At 38.2% G+C, this 18,850-nt stretch overlaps 2 protein-coding genes across 5 annotated transcripts; one reads left to right on the top strand and one right to left on the bottom strand.

Moving 5' to 3' along the window:
• Positions 1–976: 976 nt before the first annotated feature.
• Positions 977–6,642, bottom strand: LOC111251332 (histone acetyltransferase KAT8-like). Of its 3 annotated transcripts, none has more exons than XM_022807814.2 (8): positions 6,181–6,642; positions 5,640–5,714; positions 5,277–5,365; positions 4,472–4,615; positions 3,933–4,157; positions 3,614–3,745; positions 3,022–3,240; positions 977–2,295 (listed from the first exon to the last, which is right to left on the bottom strand). In XM_022807814.2, exons 1-8 carry the CDS (start codon positions 6,377–6,379, stop codon positions 2,014–2,016), a joined length of 1,365 nt encoding a protein of 454 aa, XP_022663549.1. In that variant the 5' UTR covers positions 6,380–6,642; the 3' UTR covers positions 977–2,013. The 3 variants fall into 3 exon arrangements, with proteins under 3 accessions (XP_022663549.1, XP_022663550.1, XP_086846360.1); XM_022807815.2 differs by having other exon boundaries at positions 5,277–5,375; positions 6,181–6,321; XM_086990234.1 differs by lacking the exon at positions 977–2,295 and adding an exon at positions 2,333–2,882.
• A 422-nt stretch (positions 6,643–7,064) lies between these two features.
• Positions 7,065–14,061, top strand: dlt (codanin-1 like protein dlt). Of its 2 annotated transcripts, XM_022808834.2 has the most exons (6): positions 7,065–7,355; positions 9,645–9,924; positions 10,125–10,223; positions 10,409–10,611; positions 10,737–11,339; positions 11,719–14,061. In XM_022808834.2, the coding sequence occupies exons 1-6, from the start codon at positions 7,080–7,082 to the stop codon at positions 13,639–13,641; spliced, it is 3,384 nt and encodes a 1,127-aa protein (XP_022664569.2). In that variant the 5' UTR covers positions 7,065–7,079; the 3' UTR covers positions 13,642–14,061. The 2 variants fall into 2 exon arrangements, with proteins under 2 accessions (XP_022664569.2, XP_086845761.1); XM_086989635.1 differs by lacking the exon at positions 10,737–11,339.
• Positions 14,062–18,850: the final 4,789 nt, after the last annotated feature.

Raw genomic sequence — 18,850 nt, forward strand, 5'->3', positions numbered from 1 at the left:
CTGCAGTATTTGCGTGTAACAGCTGGTAGATACCAAACTATTATACGTTTTCACTGCTGGATTGCCATATCAGCCCATAATTTTTAAATCTAACTCGATTTCATCTTTGAAGGTCAGCGTTTCCAAAACCCGGTAAAATATTTACTTGCGCAATGTAATAATAGCATAACGGACAAATTTAAGGATTAGAAAACACGTTTGCTTATCATTAAATAGCTTCCTTAGTTCTGCGCTAATCTTGGCCCTGAACAATCTATGCTTACAAATAGCACATGTGCATGAGGTCAGGAAATGCCTGCTCAAAACGAGCATAAAGAGCATTGGTCAGGATCGAATTTGAGGTTTCATATGACTACAAGTACACAAAGATGTACCAAGCGTAGCACTAGCTAGAAATGATCTCTCTTCTATGCTAGAAATCACACCCACTAGCAACATGATATTTTAAAGTTTGGTTCATACTACAACCGTATAGCGTCCAACCGCACCAATTGCTGCCAGTAGCGCTGGTGGTAATTGGACCAAGTCTACACATGCGCTCTATTGCTGCGCCAAATTTTATCAACACGTAATCATATACAATACCAGCTCTGGCACGTGCAATTAACAGATGAAAAATTATAAAGGAAAAAGCTTTCCATATTCTCAAAGTTATACATATATATATATCACGTTTTGATGAGCCGTCAAGCCCTAACGCATTTGTATTACGTTTCCTTTTAATGAAACAGTGCTTTATAAATTAACTAGATCTCTTTTTTGCTACCCGTTTTGAAAATATTTTTTAAGTAACTTTTTAAGAAACCGAACAAAAAAAAGACAGCATTCAATATGTAGCTTTCAGAAGATGACGTTAACTAAAGACGCAATACTTTACCAGTTCTCGTATCGTAGCGCTAACCTACGATATTTATCTACTTTCGTAACACCGACACCTATTCTTGCACGCAATGTTTTTGCATCAAGTACGCTGATATAACTAAACAATTTAAATTTATTTACATTTATCTACAAGAATAAACATTTCAACTAGCAAGTCAGACACATAATCGTAGAGGAAAACTTCCGTGTTTGTTTCACAGACTGTGCAACGAAAGGTCTAATTAACTTAGCCTTTGATGCAGAAAAATGATTTTTGCGCGTCAAATTCAGATTTGTCAAGCCAATGATTGTTTGAGATAATAATGATTCAGACAAACTTTGTTGAAATTTCAGCTCCAAGCAAAAATAACTTTATCCAATGTTTTACTTAAAAAACATGTCATCTGCGTATTTACAAAAGCGGCCAATAGGTGATAATACTTATACAGCCCAGGGTGGTAAGCATATTCCCCATTTATATAGATTGATGTGCAAGCTCCATCAACACTGCGAAGTGTGCGACGTCGAAATTGAATCAGAAACGAAATGTTTAGCAAATGAAAGCAAGCGTAGCTCTATAGTTATTTTATTCAATTCCATCCAACTAATATCTTTCCGGAATCTCCGTTTCTTCCCAACTTCCTGCTAGTGAGCTCATATACGGAAGTATTCGATTATTATTAGGATTATACAGAGCATTAATGTACCCCGAAAAACGAGGCAGTATATAATTGCCATGTGCGTGGTACGTCAAAAATACGAAAGTCGCTTTGCTCAGACTGCCCAGTTGCGTCGTATGCTCCGCAGAATAATGTGTCCTAACATGTATCCTATTGTTAGCTTTATGTAGCAGGGCAAGTAGAATGGATATTACTATTTTTAATTTTTATTATAATTAAATAGTTTTGTCTACAGTGAACCTGCAAATAAAAATGTGTTCTGGGCTGAGTGTTTTTTGTAGTCCTTATTAAATATCAGTTGTTGTTGTTGATTATCAGAACAGAATCCCAACAAATGTTTCCATAATCGAAACATTCATAGGTAAGAACATTCATAGGTAAGACGTATGTTAAGTAAAGAATGCGCCCTAAACATGTAGATCAATGACACAGTTGTTCAAATATTGGCCGGTTTCGCTTTTTAGGGCAAATACTATAGTTTTCGAGTGTTCTTAAGCGGATGTTTACGGACTGGAGGGCTCCACTTCAGCATGGTAGCGTCAACGGTTAATCGTGGCCTCTTGTATTCTGCACTACGGAGGTGCTCTTCGACCAGTTTAGGAGTAACGCATATAACATGTTGGCCTTTCCAGTACTTAACCATATTGAGACTTTGAAGGGTAGATACAATATCCGTATGGGTGATTGAAGTCAACTGCGAAAGATCCTTAATTGAGAGTCGTACTGTCGATTCTCGCATAATCTCCAATAATACCTAAAAAGCCAAGCGTACGCTGTAAGGTTGATGACATTTATATTTTTTCGTCGCCAAAAAAAATATGTTCCCAAATAGGCAATACCAGAACAGACATCGCTTCTTCTATCATATATACTATGCAGCAGACACATACAGATAAAAATATGTTTACATTAAAGTCTTTTTTTAAATAAAGAGGTTTAATCATATAGATGGTAGCGATAGCAGAACTACAGGGAGCGTTGTAGGAAGCATTGACTCCTACTGTTGTATAAATTATAGAAATTAAGAGTGACTTCATTTAAAATGCTAGCGGCGAGCGCACATTCTTTCTTTAGTGCGGGAATGACAAGGTGCAATCTCTGGCGACCAGCGATTAATCGGCCGGCTAGAAATTTTATGTACTCACCGCCGGCCGAAACCAGAAGTACATCTATTGTAACAATATATATTTTCTGCGTCCATTTCACAGGCTAGCTCAACTTTCGGGAATCACTCAACCAATCCATACATAAGTTAATGTCTGTCTGATTAGACTAGTTTTGGCAAAGCAGATGCATAATAAAACAGATGACGTAACAAGCTTCACGGTATATCGACAATTCCTGAAATGCACGAATTACCCGGAATGGAGGTTGATCTAGTGCTAATGAAACTATCACTTGGCCTTATGTTGTAGCATATTTCATTCACAAGTAATATAAACTAGCGATATTCAAAATTGTAGGCAACGGGCTTACTTACCCAAGACCAATAAGATCGATAGCTTAGTTTGCCAAGATCGGAAAGTGGTTTTTCAGGAGAACCGACAACGTTCTCTAACTTTGACAGTTCATAGGAGAAAGCGATCAGGAATTTACCGTAGCCCTTTCGTTGATATGGGGGAAGCGTCAGGATACAAGCTACGTTATTGCCGTCAGGACTTTCTTTCTCCTTTGAAAAATAACCCACGATATGGGCACCCTTTGCACAATGAATAGCAAGAAATATTTGCACGTATTAGTTACTGGTACTAATAAATCCATAAAGTGACATATATCTTTAGGTAAGCAAGTGTTTTCACTGAACAGTTTGGAAGAGCACTGTCATTTAACTTTAATCCTATGCAGCTTATAGTAGTTTTAAAAGTAAGAAATTGTACTGCAGTATCACTGTGCTTATAATTAGAAATTTGATATTTTCGATTTTAGATTTTCGGTGTCACGACTTTCTCGTTCGTTACTTTGAAATTGAAAAATACCCGAAGTGCTCAGCTGTACGTAGCTATAAAATTGTTTAACGCACTTTACCTCAAATGATACACTGTAACATTCACCCAGTTAAAATTGATATTCACCTCACGATCGACTTCACATAGCACGTAGAACATAAATGGTTCGACATCGAAATAGAGTGTCTTGTGATCGAGAAATAGTTTTGCCAGAAGGCATAAACATTGACCGTACACTTTGTAGTCTTTGCCGTCAACCTGCAAAGCGAATGACTTTATTTGTAAAAAAGCTGACTGGCACTAAGCATTTGCTTGGAGCCAACGAGAACGAGAATTAATCATAGAAGGCAGAATAGTGTATAGCATTTAAAGGCTTCACATGAAACTAGACAAACGTCAAACAAGGTTCAGTGTCCAAACCCATCTGTTTTAGATGCTTACGAACCTCGAAAAGCGAAATGGTTCCTTTCCTATAAATTTCCTTGCCGGGCGGCTGCTTCCATGTACAATCGGAGAGATGCTGTCGATACGTCTTTTCAAGCCGCATGTATTTAAGGCAATACTCGCATATCCATAACTTAGGCAGCTTTCCATATTCGTCAGGGTACGGCGAAAAGTACCACGCATCAATTTCATACCTTCCAAACTGGATCTTATCTATGTATTTTACCTGAAACGTTTCCCAATAATCATAGGCAAATCAGCAAATATTAAGCCTTTGTTTAACACGCTTAAAATAAGCGCGAGAGAGAACTGTGTCCGGCATTCTTCGCTCTTGCAAAATTTATGCTGAATAAATACGCAAGGATAATTAGACCACGCTCAAATACAGCCAACAAATGGCTTATGCCGTGTATTACAGTTCACCAGAATAGAAATTTCTATTCTTGCTGAACAGATCTTTGACTTAATTAATAATACGCCAGGGCTATCTTTATCGCTAAACTATCTTCTCTTGACACCTAAGACGTTGATACTGCGAACCTTTGTAAGAGCTTCGTGTTCTTTTTCCAGTGCAGCCGTAGTTGGGTCCATCTCGGCGTAAGTTTTCTGTACGTGATTAATTTCGTCATGTCGACGTTTTTGGTTTCGGGTAATCTTCCTGTCTGACTGCTCCATAGGGTCAACCTTTAAAAGAAATTACAGAACCTTTATGATCATCATCAAACATTACTAAACATTTAAATGCAGCTAAGCATTTAATTATGTGTAATAGAAAGTAAAACACAATATTCCGAAGAAGTAAAGGAAGCTTAAACGATAACAGTAAAACGACATAGAAGCTAAACGTTGAATCTTATCGATTTTCGACGCGGATGACAATGCCTTTGTGTATATAGCACAAAACAAAATAAAAATTAAAAAATTAAAGGGCTTTACTTGACTGGCCACACCAAAATGATTTTAAAATACTATGCATGCATCAAACAAATACTGACTCCCTACCGCGAACTTTGTGAACCAAGGCGAGCTTACAATATACACGTCTTAGTTATATTTAGGCCCTGGAGAATAACTGCCGAGCACTATAAAAGTGAAAGAATTATATGAACAAAGTTTTCATAATTATAAGTTCCTTGCTTATAAAAACGTTTAACTCATAGAAACGCTTTTGAGCCCCGTTACTGCATGCTTAGTATGCTTATAGAAGCTCCGTGCATGACGGCTGCTAAATTTCGTATATTCAGGTAACCTTCGATGCTAGCTCAGTTCAACGTAGCAGTTATTCTAATAAATGCACTTCAATGAAAAACCTCAAAAGCTAACAAATGTGTTACACTACACTTACTGGATTGGGAACAATATCTGCCTCTGAAATTTCGGCTGCCGAAACTGAAATACGGTCCCGCTCGATCCATTCATCCAAACGACGATTAACTGTTGGGTTCTCAAAAAAACACAGATACAGCTATTATTTTTGGATATCTACAATGAACTTGATATCACTGACGCATGCGATTAGTGACTAGGGGCCTATCGCTTTTTACTTATTGAAAAACTGCACTTACAGTTTTAGCTTTTCTTTAAACATGAGCGTACTTACAAATTTTCAATATGAATTCTACATATGGGCAAACACGTATGAAAGTACCCGCTTTTCGTCTGTCTGCAGCGTCACGATTTTCAATTAAAGCTAGTGAAAATCACTCACATCCTTTGTAGTGCACATAATATTCGTACTCGTCGCCGGCTGCTGTCTTGCGAACTTGAATTATCTCAGCAGATTCTGGAAACCAAGCGTGAGGAGTAAAATAACTAATGTTGATTCAGCTAACATACACTAGTTATTAAATGAATGATAATAGCCAATGTTATTATTATTAGTTAAATACTAACATGGCTTGTTCGGCTAGCGTTGTCACATGATTATTAGCGATGTCACTTCAAGCCACCCCAACATATATGTCTGACTATATATCTGACGCATGTCATGAAGAAAGATTTTTTACCGAAAGTTCTACCGTTCATTATTAAGATTAGGTATATTTACATCATATATGAATGCAGATAACCTTTGTGGATAAAAATTGCTTTACTCACAACATTTGACTCACATATCATGTTTCATCGAAGTTACGTTTTTTTTTGTTAGAAGTGATTATCAGACGTATTATATTAATACTATTGTTTAGGCGACATTCAAAGTTACCCCATTTATGCTAACATAATACACAATGACCGGCCAAACTTACGCCATGTGTTGTCCGCCCTGCGAACCATGTATTGCTCTCCAACCTTCAGCGGCGCTTCTCCCTGTGAACTATCGCCATCACCATTGGCGTTAGCAGTGGGACCGGTGTTGGCATTGTTGCGGTTACTTTTACCACCTCCAGCGGTGGTCCCTGCCGAAGCCACTGGCTCAACTGCCACGTTTTTCTCCTCCAAAACCATTGTTTTTTTTGTAGTTTATACAGCGTGTATACTTAAAAAAAACACATCTTCCGCTTGGACTGTTTGATTATTTGAATCTGGATAACAGTTTCGTTACGTATTCTCTGAGCTCAGCACTCAAACACAAGCATGTATGCAGTACTTAACGTCAAGAAACATTGCGCAGACGAGCGCACATACAGTAACTCGAAAATTCAACAACTTCAACGGTGTTCCGTAACAGCTTACCTCCCTAGAAGCTTTTGTTGCTTATTGCGATGGTAGCGCCGAAATGTAAATAAACAATGGGGCTTTCAGGCGCTTCGGTGTTATCCATAGAAGCTTCGTTGCTTAAAATCGGCCTCGGGAAAGCAAAGCCCAGCTACTAGAGTTTAAGGATTCAGGTTTCTTTTGAAATAAGACTTTAATCCGCTTACGTGTTGTTGATTCGCAAGCCTCAGTATTTTCTGATACTATTTTTTAAATTTCACAAACCTACAAGGTTAGTGAACGGGTGAGGGTAGTATGTTGTAAGTATGACAGGTTAAACTAGCGGCCAATAGATACGGAATTTACTGTCATAAAGAACGGAGGCGTTCAAGCAATTCCGATTTTCCCCAAAACTCATTTACTATGTATTACGCACAAACCAACTGTCCTAATAATAATTGATGATTAATTAACAATAAGTGATTTTTGTACACACAATAGGATTTTCTAGATGAAGCTTCCCGGTTGTGCTTTCGCCAAGGTGTTTGACAAGCAGTTCAAAATGGCGGCCCAGCTGGTTGAATTTTTCATTGCCGGAAATCTAAATAGTGAGGAAATTTTAAAATTTGTTTCAAGTAATGACTGCAGTGCAATATGTGATCAGCTTCAGATTCCATCTGTAAACTCAACAGAATTCATCTATGAACTCTTAATGTATCTTCGTGAGCAGTGCAGCAATGTATTTGAACATGCACCAAGGAGCTATACGGTTCTGAGCCCACGCAAAGTAATATTTTATTATTCATGATCGATTATGTAAATTATATAATTGCTACCTATCATTTTGATGTCCATTGTGTTGTATAAAAAAAAATTAATTATAATGTACAATGCTACATTTGATAAAATCTGCCTATATAAAAGCTTGATCAAGTTTCATTGAATTTAAAGTTATCGAACTAGTTAATTCTATACTTTATTATTTGATTACACCTGCCGTGTAATATTTTATTAACGGAGTTGAACTATAGGCGCCTGACTTTTTTCAGCCAGAAGTTTAGCCATCCAAGCCAATGCGCCAGCACTCAATTATTAATACGACGCACTTTACTTAATATAGTGCAATTGATATATCTTGGTTTGATGTGCTTCAGCAGTGTTCTTAATGCCTGCCAAATATCACGTATGAAGTCTCTGCCTTTTTAACTAATGTTCAACTAGCCTGACCTTTCCAAAACGGTGTGAAGACCTTAATAGTCCAAGCAATTATTCTTATGATCCATAGTTTTACCTTCGACTTCTGAATCCTGCGACGACACAATTTTCCACTCCTTTTGGGCAAACCACCTGCAAACCCATATTCGTAGCTTCGCAAATTTCAGTTGAAAAATTAAAATAATCGCTTTTGGACTTGTCCCTTTTGAATCTGTAAAATCTGTAAATTTCATTGCTCTTAGAATGAGCAACAAAAACGAGTTCTTTTGTGGGCTTTTATTCTTACTTTAGCTCAGCCGAAAAGGTTTAATTTGCACTACTTGTCGAACATAATGCTAGTTAAATGTCCTCTTACTGACGGTTTGTATAACTTAATATCCTTTTCGTAATTTGGAGCCACTGCCCTCATAAGTTCGCGTCAGTTTCACCAATCACTTCATAAATGTTGTGTTTCAGGTCGTGAATTGTTTTTGCCGTTGTTTTATAGACTCTGTTTTGCGCTTGCAAAAATCGAGAGGATCTAAATCACAGGACCTGGGCGACCACTTAAGGTTATCGCTGCGCATCGAGATCGGCTGGCGTAGGGGCCTTGAAGAAAGCAGGGTGGAATGGCTAATGCACACCTTTTTGAGTGCGTAGCATCAAATTATGAATAACTAACAAGCATGCCACCACGCGAGTTCAAATTGTAGCGTTGGCAAAATAGATGACCAAATGTTAATAATCAGAAAAGTAATCAATCAAATAAGCAATCAAAAATTAAAGAAGTGAGGTGTATTGAGACTGATAGCTGTTTCTACGTTTGCCATGCCATTCATTGGATTGCTGGCAAAAACTTTTCATAAGTGCAGCAAGACTCACTACGGGGACATTTTTCATGGGGACAAGTTTTTTATGCTATACCTACGAAAAGGTGATTCCGCAACTTATATAGAGGGGAGATCATATTGTTTAAGGCATGGTGTGAAGAATAGTGGCAAGAACAATTGCCCCACTCCATAAGTGAGATTAAACTAGGTGACCTGTTTGTTATTTACCCACCATTTGTTGTAGTGCTCGGTGAGCACCTATAGTGCATTTACTCACTATTATCGAAATAGCCGCCTAATTGAGAAATGGTAAACAACTGTAGCCTGTACGAATACAGCTGTGAGCCAACTATAAAGAAAGGGTTTTAAGTATCGATATAGTTATATGATTTTTATTGCATATTTTTTTTATGCTAGCTATCGCGTCCCATGTTTCCGGATATCACCAATATGAATTCATTCCTTTTTCGTGACAGCCGTTCGTTTATTCTCTTGGCAATAATAGTGCCATGGAGCAATAGTTTCACGATGATTTAAAAGCTCATACTAAAGTATTCCTTTAGTGTCGCACAACACAAAAAAGACTAGCATGCTGAATAGATTGGCTTACTTCATCGTTGCTTTTAATACCTTGCTTGTCTGAGATTAATTTATAATGTCCTGCTTTTAAGATTGGGATTGAAAATGCTCTTCTCATACCCAATATCGATTTGTTACAGAAAATTCTTTATTGATTTAGTGAGATGAGTGTGACATAGTGTAGTAATTAATCTTGCTTATTTAGTCTTCCGAAAACCCACTTACGTGCCTTCTCGCTTGTTACGCTTATCACAGAGATGATGCGTGCGGGGAGACTCCCTACTTATAATGCATTAAAAAGTGATTCACACCAGGCCGTAGTCATTATTTCCTACTGCGGTAGTAGGGAGGTTTCAGTCCTTACAAAAAAAATTCGTTCTGTATGGAAAGGATATTATTGATTCATGTTCCGAGATAGATCCGAACATGTAGTAATATTATGGCCGTTATTAAGTGGTGTACTTACTTTGCAGAATCGTCGATTAACATCATCGAAACCCAACAGTGACAGACCCTCTGATAAAGGTACACCTGAAAGGATTAATTGTAGTAACTCGGACTGCCCTCGTCAACTATGTAATCCTTTGGAAATTAGGAATAGTTCTCAATATGATGGATCGAGAAATAGCACATACCGAGATCAAACGGACTTTTCTGCCTCGTCGCTTGCAGCACATTGTGGGTCACCGGCAGCTTTATCTTTCAGTACGGAGGAATTTCCGTCGCTTAGTGATTCTTCAACTCCAATCAAGGGTGAGTGTTTGCTGATATGAAGTTCCATTGTATGACCCAATAATAAGTTTAAAAAAGATTCTATTAGTAGGTTTTAGTAGGATAGTTCATGTTGGCGAATAGATAGCTGCAGGACAACATCTGGCTGTAACTACTTACTAATACGGGCTAAGCTACATTTTTGCTCTTATGTTGAAAACTTATATACAAAAATATTTTAGGTGGCGGAAAAACTCCCAAAAGAGAGAAGTTACTACATTCAACTCCAATTCGATCGCCAGGAAACCTTGACGTAGATACTTCTCCCTTAGCATCTGAAGGTGAGTACGCTGCTCATATTGGAATACCTGTTTCCGCTAACCGAAGTCAATACTTCTACAAAATAGGCTATAACCTATTCTTTATGTGTTCATAAAGGCGCATTACTTTAATAATATTCAATAGACTATTTCATCTGCTCCGTATAGTGGAAATCAGTACATTAGGAATCTGTTTATTATTGCAGGTATCTTCAGTCGCTCGCTTCCGAAAAGCAGTAGGGCTGATCGAGCTAAGCAGACTTCTTTGACCCCACAGACAGCGCAGTCGCATGTCAAGGATGCAACACATGAGCAGTCGGTCTCGCCGAAAAAAAGAATTACTCCGACGCCTGTCAGCGTATGGCAAAAGCCACCAGTCCTTATTGCTGATTTCGTGAATACGCCAGAGGTAATTGTCTTCGGCACGTGTGGAACCTATTGGAGAACACCGACCATATTTCGTTCCGATTACTTTTAATTATCTGCCACCACTTGGAAGTATTTTCTATAAATCATAAATGCTTTTAATTTTAGATGAGCCGTAGCCCTCAAGAAGCGACGCAGAGGCAAAAGAAGATTGCTCGAACCATGAAACAAGACAACGCTTCAATAGTACCCACATCGAGTGACGAAATGATTGATTCGCCCGAGATGGAACTTGTGTGTCGACAGGAAACTCTTGATCGTCTCGCGCACCTTTACGCCAATTGTCTGACGCGCAACTTTGTACCAAACCTTTTAGTCGAAATACATTTCGTTCTACAATTGCTCGTCGTCAAAATAAAGCGCATGAACTCGCAGAGCAGCCTACTGCTCGGTACTATCAGCAATTGTGGCTATTTTGCGGTCCAAGTATTACGCTATAGTGATTCTCTCTTAGCAATTCTTGGGCGTGACATGCTTAAGCTTCTGAGGGATCTTCCGCATGTGCAAAGGATGAACCTGGAATTGCATAATCGGTTGGCGGAACTGTACAGTCAAGAAAGGAGTTTCTCGACTTTTCGGAGTAGTTTTATTCAAGGAGTATCGTTCGATACGTCTATCGATAACGCGGATAATTTTCCGACACAGCAGCAGTTTGGAGCCTTTCGCCGCCAAAGAGATGCATTCTGCCAATTACTGAAAGACTGGCAAGAGGTAGCGCTGTTTGAAAATGCATATCTAGTATTCTCTCATGCGTCAAGTTAATAGCGTCTAACCTAATCCGTAAAGGCCTACAACCGATAATCTGAGTTATTATATTGCTATTCATATAGAAAATGTTTCTCTACTAAGATAAAAACAGCCACTTTACAGTCTGATTAGGTTATACAAACAACTATGTTTGATTAGTAATCAGTCCAGCGTTTGTAATTTGGAAGTATTTTTTGTCTATTAAGTATTTTATTGCATGTAATTTCCCGCCGACCATTCTGGAAATTAGGGGTGCTTGGAAATTATAGCTGGTAACAAATTTTTCAGTCGCCTAATATTCTTTTAACCCAAAATACTGATACTATCTTTGACCTTTTTTCAGGCGACCTTTGGATACGATAATCATGAGCTGCGTTTTGGTAGTAGAGTCCGCAATATTTTCGAGCTATGTATGGACTCGTGCAATTTATTGCATCTTGCGCAGCTTTTGACGCGCCACTTAGTTGCCACATGCTGTGGAAGTCTCGAAACTGACGAATCAGGGACTACATCCGAAAAGGTCATTCAAGATCTCCGCAACTTAAATCCCGATAAGCTGTCGAAGCTAAGAGGTCGGCTTAAGAAGCCTGTCTCCACTTCGCTGTCGACGCGATACCAGTTTAATGGGCACCAAGCATTTTTTCATAGCTTTATTCTTGAAGCAAATTACGCGCAATTTTATGTTCATCTTAAGAGTGTTCTTGTGAATCATATATTCAACGAAGACAGACAGGATATGACCCCTGGTGATACTGAGACTAGCATTGACAGCCAAGTTCGTGAAGAACTTTGCACGCATCTATACAGACTAAGGCTATACGGAGCGTTTCTTGGGCTTGTCGAATTCTTGCCTTACTCGACTGGCGAATTTGCGATTCCTCAACTAGAAGAACATCAGCGTACACTTCGTGAAAAGATGCCCCCACTTGTGGATCTTGCCGAGTGCCTGCGTTCATCTGTACGAGAGAAGCGACTCCTTTTAACAATGTCCTGGGCTAGCGCGTATCTTGCATTGGCTGATCCGGGTATTAGCAAACTCTCGACTTACCAGGAGACCTGGAAGATACTGTCCGCTTTGTTTCGGTCATGTAAATCATCAGATTTGTGCTCTGTCTTGTTTCGCATGATGATCGGTTGGGTCTATCACAACCTGGACATGCCAATAATATTCTCTGGACCCACAATAGACATTTCACTTAAGCCCGGCGTTGAAGAACTTATTGATGTACATTTGCTGCAAATGACGTTTCCGTTTTTGAATAACTTAAAATCCATAGTCATAGATTACTATTGCCTAAATCCGAATGAGGTTCGTTTAAAAAAAATCGCCCCTGTACCGGTCGGTTGCGAGTCACGGCACGAACTTAATCTAGAAGCCAAACTGGAAGAAACATTCTTTTTCATACATCCTCCTTCGGTCAAAAGAAACGTGGCTCATGTTGCCAAGGAGATCCCTGAAAACGTGGTCAAGTCTAAAAAGCTCGAGCTAGAACTCCAGTTTCGTGAGGACGTAAAAGCTTCTCTGAAACAAGTACGGGCCAGCGGAAAAACGGTTATATCAGAGATGATGCGAACCCTCGCTCAAAATATGTGTGCCAGATTGCAGTTAAAGGCAGAAAACATTCTTCTTCCGGCGTGTGATTTGCATATGGGTCGTGCTCTCAGTGAGCTTTTGTCCGTCGACTGTAGCCCAGACGCAGTGCTTGTAGCAAAGAAGATTTGTGCTAAACAGTGTCACATGCAAATACAAAACTGGATCCGATCTCGTATCTCGAAGGAGTACCTACACAGTCTAATTAAGGAATGTAATAAGGATGCTATTGATGAAGTTGATATAATGGATGAGGCTGCGCTTGAACAAAAATCGGTGGAAATGCACGAAGCTACCAATTCAGTAGGTTACGTTATCGACTCGCTGGAACATCTAATAAGGGTAACACTTAAAAGCCGTTTACCACCGTGGAAGACGACGGTTGAAAGTGCCCGCCAGGCTTTATTGCATCGTCGTGAATGGACTCAAGCGTCATTGAGTGCTACTAAAAGTCTTCTCGTTGACTTGGGGATGATATCGATTATGAGAGTCGGAACAATGGAGGTTGCTTGCGCTGTTATTAAGATACTGAAAGAGGTTGGTTTGCATGAAGAGTACGAAGTTGATTCAGCCAGAAACCGATATATTTTTGAACATTTTGCCGATGGAGACAGCGAATCGTCAAAAGCTTTGCTAAGTGAATATCAGTTGATGATTGACAATATAAATGCGTAATCGGTGATTTAGATGCTTTAGAAAGAGTTGTTGTTTGTGTGTGTATATGTATATATACACATATATATATATAAGGCTTGGTAAAAATCTATATTCTAAACGTACCGTTGAATAGTGCTTTTAGTTAGCTCTTCGCGTAGTGTTAAAAATCAAAAACTATTTATAAAAAAACTTACACTTTCATACTTTATTACCCATTATTGTTTGATATAATTATTATTGAGAACCCTGATATTACTAGATGCGCTCAACGTAATTAAAGAGCTTAGTAACACAGTCTTATCCCATTTTGACTGTAAAAATAAAGAAAGCATGTAACACAATATCGTGTTATACTGGTTCATTTAGTGATTATGCAATGCACAAGTAGAACACACCAATGCTTGGCTTCCGTTAATAATAAATAAATTGATAAATACATTGGATGGATTCATAATATATAATTATAATAATAGTCATTAATAGAAGCGGACGATATTAATGTCAGTTTGTGAACAAAAGAATACAAAAAAATTATTTTATGGAAATTGTAGCATGAAGAACTTCCATTTTTCGAACATTTTTCATAGATCTAGTTCTCATATTTTCAACTGAACTATGCAGCATTATTGTCTACGACCATTTGTCACTTGTGTGGTAACTTACTTATCCCACTGCTGTAAAAGGTTGGGCCACGAGAACCTATGAAATTTCGAAGGGCAAATTCGACATCAGGTTAAGATGTGAATAAGAAATTATCGAGATCCTGAAAAAAAACGGTATTTTATAAAAGCAATTTTCAATTATAACTCCCTAAAATTTGTCCATCAAGATCTTTGTCGTATGCGGACAAGCATTGTAGTGTAATAGGAGTGGTTTACCTTTGTTTACTAATTTTGGCGACATAATGCGGAGTTTTTAAATTATCTGCTCCACTAATTAACAATATACTTCAACGTTAATCGACAAAACAGGCCTTATGAAGCTGTAGCGGATAACACTTGCATTAGACCATCACATAAGCGCCATCAGTTCTTACGTTTTGAACAGTTACTTTAGAGCGATGGGGTGATTTTCTGCTGCTTCGGTCACATCGACTCTCTGCTATGATCGTCTATGATAATCGCAAAAAATCATTTTTCCATCACAGGTCAAAATTCGATATTGAATGAGTAATTGTTGTGACATAAAGGCATAGAGAAGCCAATGTGTCCATGTCTACTTCTTTGATTCTCGCTCAGAGTATACAGCACCCTTTTGTCCATTTTTTTTACCTTATCGATTTGACCTAGGTAAATATCTATGGTACTTTTATTTAGATCAGACCTAAATACTAACACACGTGTACTTGGGAAGTTGCAGTGCATATTAAACAAATGAAGTGGTGCGAAGCGTCGCATTATTGCAAAATAGCGTCATCTTGAAATATGGGATTAATGCTTTTCACTCTATATACCAAACAATTCAGCACACTCCACGAAACATTTTTTAGCGTTAAAAACGATATAAACCATATTTTTTGGTGTTTTATCTAAGCATAACTAGGTACACAATTTTCACAAGGATTGTTGCAGTCTTAGGTTCGACTGCCTCTTATTGAATGTGCAAAAGTAATCAACATTGCCTGATTTAACAGGCAATGTACTAGTATCTCGTGTCCTTCGATATGTCCTTTTCATGATTCATTTTTTCAGCGCCTATTTACAAAATGCTTTATCCCACACTTCTACTCGCGTGCGCCTATTTTGGGTTAAATCAAATAGTCTGCTTAATCAAATCAAAGATATTCGTGCAGCCCTAGTTACTTCTTTTATACTAAATAGATTTAAAGAATCCTTTTCTGGTCTGCAAACTATCAGAAACATGCAACGTTAATAAATTACACCAGCTTTGATTTTTTGTCATCATTAAGCTAACCTAGTTTACTCTACATAAACTAACGTTTGTCTCTTGTTTGAAAAGATATTTTTGCTGGACGGACCCATGTTGTATATATGCAAGTTCTATTTTATTTTAACTATTTAATCAAATATATTAATATTCCCGTAGGAGAATTATTTTATTTTTCTTAAATAATTCGTTTTAATACATTTTTGTAGCTAATTTGATTTACTAGCGACGATATAGGGTAAACAAAACTGAAGAAGCGGGCTAGAGGCTCTGGACCAATAAGCGGAGTAAACTGAGCGAGGTTGAGTCACAGTCGATAAACTTCGCAATGTCGGCGTAGTACGGTTCGATTGGTAGGAAAGAATTAGCCAAGGGGAGTGACGCTCTCAGAATTTTTAGGTGATCGAGTCGTCGCGCGAGCAAATTAACTGATTCATAAAGGGAACCCATTCCGCGGGTGTGAATACCAAGTTGTTTTCCGCGACGTTATTGAAAGTACTTATGACTTGTGAATAGTGGCTTTGTCAGCTAAAATGGTCAAAGGAATCGTTTGCCAAAAATATGCAGTTTTGCAATTGGATGAATCACATATAAGATTAACAAAAATTTTAAAAAACCGGTGGAGCGCTTGGAGGACAAACTCGTTGCTTTACCAACGTCTGCTGGTTAAGTTATGTTTTAATTCGAAAGTCAAATTGCTAAAATTATTGTTCCATTGAAGCATTTGCTAAGGTGGGGTCGCCCTTGGTGTAAATAGCACTGTTGTCTAATCGGCGAACAAGAAGCCGATGTAGCGACTGGACCCAACCTCTAGTTTGAATAGTGTAGGTGTTGGTCAAAAGAACGAAGCAGCTAAGCAAGATACCCGGCGATGCTGTTTGTTATTATTGTTATCCACACTGAGATGAAAAGTAAGAAATTCACAGATGTATAAGTCGACCGAAAGCTGAATGAGGTGATAGAGTTAGCCGAAGATAAGCTTTTGGATGAGGGAAGAGGGAGCCCGTTGGACGATGCACTGTGGAGTTGGCCAAGTTCAGTGATCGATTTCAGCGTGAGCTTCTACTGTATATAAGCGAGCCAGCAATCTACGCCGCCCAACGCGATATTTACATTATTTATAGCCGATCCTTAATTGTCTGAAATGCCATATAACTTCTGATTCTTGAACATCGTTGGCTATTACTATGAAAGCTGTGAGATACGCACGCTCGGCCTCACACGATAAACATTAGCTATGCAACCTAGCTATGCAATTTAGTAATAATTTAATAACGAAATGATTTAAAATCGTTAGCGTGTCACAGAAGGGTTACAATGGTATGCGTCAAAGGTCATTAGATGCACTCACATGCACTCTTTAGTTTTCTTTCGTATTGGGTTCTTCAAATGAGACATCGAACAGGCGAGTAACGGCTTTTTCAAAAATTCGCCAAATACGAGAAAACTCTGACTGCCAGTTAAATTTATATTGCCGCATCTCGCAGCACCTATCTCACGTCACACCATTTTTATATGCGTATCGGGTAGCGTAGGATACCCAGTCCACCTGACGTATACGCCTTTTAAAGCAAGTCAAAGAATACAGTCATTATTGAAAATAACATCTGACGCGCCTATTGATTACGCCGAGTTAGACTAAAAATCTTAACTAGTAGATATTTTAATACTACACTATTATTCGCATCCTTGTGTACATGAATTCTGGTATCATCGAACCCGTTAGGAAAAGGCCATTGATGTTTAACTTACATAAGATCAAAAACCGGTTAGCTTTTAGCTGATTTAACACCTTACCTTTTGCGTTTGGGCAAAACGCAAACCACTTATTGTGTTATTGACATTGTTATATATATATGTGAAGCTATCAAGGCTGTAACGGAATGTACTGAAACTTCTTGTTCAGCTTCTTGTGTTGTAATAACTGCAGACGTTAGTCTGACCTGTCGTATCACGCACACCGCAATTGGTCCAACTAAACGCAAGAGGAACCACCTTTAAAAGGATCTTACACTTTAGAAAGGTATTACTTCACCAGTTATTTAGATCTTTGTGACATCCAATTTGTTTTCAATTTTTTTATTCTTCTCAACTTATTATTAATTCTTTTTTTTATCTTGCTTGAATTTGGAACGATTGCGTGAAAGAGAAAAACCAACGAACAAGTTTAACGCTTTATTGTTACTTTGATTGATTTCACTTAGATTATTTTCTATTCGTTCTTGATGTACAATACAAAAAAAATTTGTTTGCTGTATGTTTGTTCGCGATTTTATCCTACAAGTCCATTTATCTATCATTTTTTGTTATCGTCAACCTGGAAATGATCAAGATTTCTTACTGATTATACCTACAGACTTATGAATCCTAGTGTCCTCAGCAAAGAGAGGACGGAATAAGGATCTTTATCAATGAGTATTTATAAATGTTCTTTTTTAGGCACAATTGAATTTTAGCTACATGATGAATCCAGCCCTATTCCTATAAGCAGAAAATGTATGTACATTGATTAATAATTTTTTCTTTTATTCTTCTTTAATGATATGCCAATAATGTAAGCGAATTGTAAGGTTTAAGAATCGACTACGATAACTTAAGAATTTTTGAGTTTTAACTTTGTTACCTGTCTTCAGCGAAAGATTATTCCTGACCGTGTAAATGTTATTTCTTATGAACAATTTTATCATATTGCGTGCGTGTACATCGATACAAACAATATTTTGCGGGGCTGAACTTCGTGGCGATATTAGCGTCACTTCTTTGGTTACCTTCTTAACCGAGAAATTTCCGCTCCATACATACGGAAGCAAACAGTCATCAGTGGTTAAGTTTATTAATAGCTGACCTTCGAGTTGGAAAAGTTGTGTAGCAGCGGCTTTTTCTCCACCTTTTTTTTCCTTAGCATTCCGTATATCATGTTTCCCCTTCTAAGGCTACATGTTTACGCACTTCCCCCAAACATCAACTTTGTCCTGTTTGGTCTACTCAGAATCTTCCATGGCCTTCTTGGTAATCTGATATTCCGCTCACATCCTGGCTATTATGTATTTGTTGGATCTATTTTTGCTTAGCCTCTTGCCTCGTCTATGAACAGGAAGGTGCCTTAAAAATGCAGCTTGAATTTGGCTAGACCAGTTTCGCTTATAGCCGTGTTTATTGTGTACTGTATTTCTTTCTTGCTTTGTAAACTTCCTTTTTATACAGGCGACGAAGACATCTGCCTTGTCAGCGTCTGTCGGCGTAAGTGCCGTCCATTTGACTCGGTTGAGAACAAGGAAAGCACATGGCAGACTGAGACAAATGTTTCATAAGGATTAGTAATAATCATTATGATTATCTG

The sequence above is a fragment of the Varroa destructor genome, unplaced genomic scaffold, assembly GCF_002443255.2.
Source record: "Varroa destructor unplaced genomic scaffold, Vdes_3.0 BEIS01000005.1, whole genome shotgun sequence".
In the NCBI taxonomy this organism is placed as follows: domain Eukaryota; kingdom Metazoa; phylum Arthropoda; class Arachnida; order Mesostigmata; family Varroidae; genus Varroa; species Varroa destructor.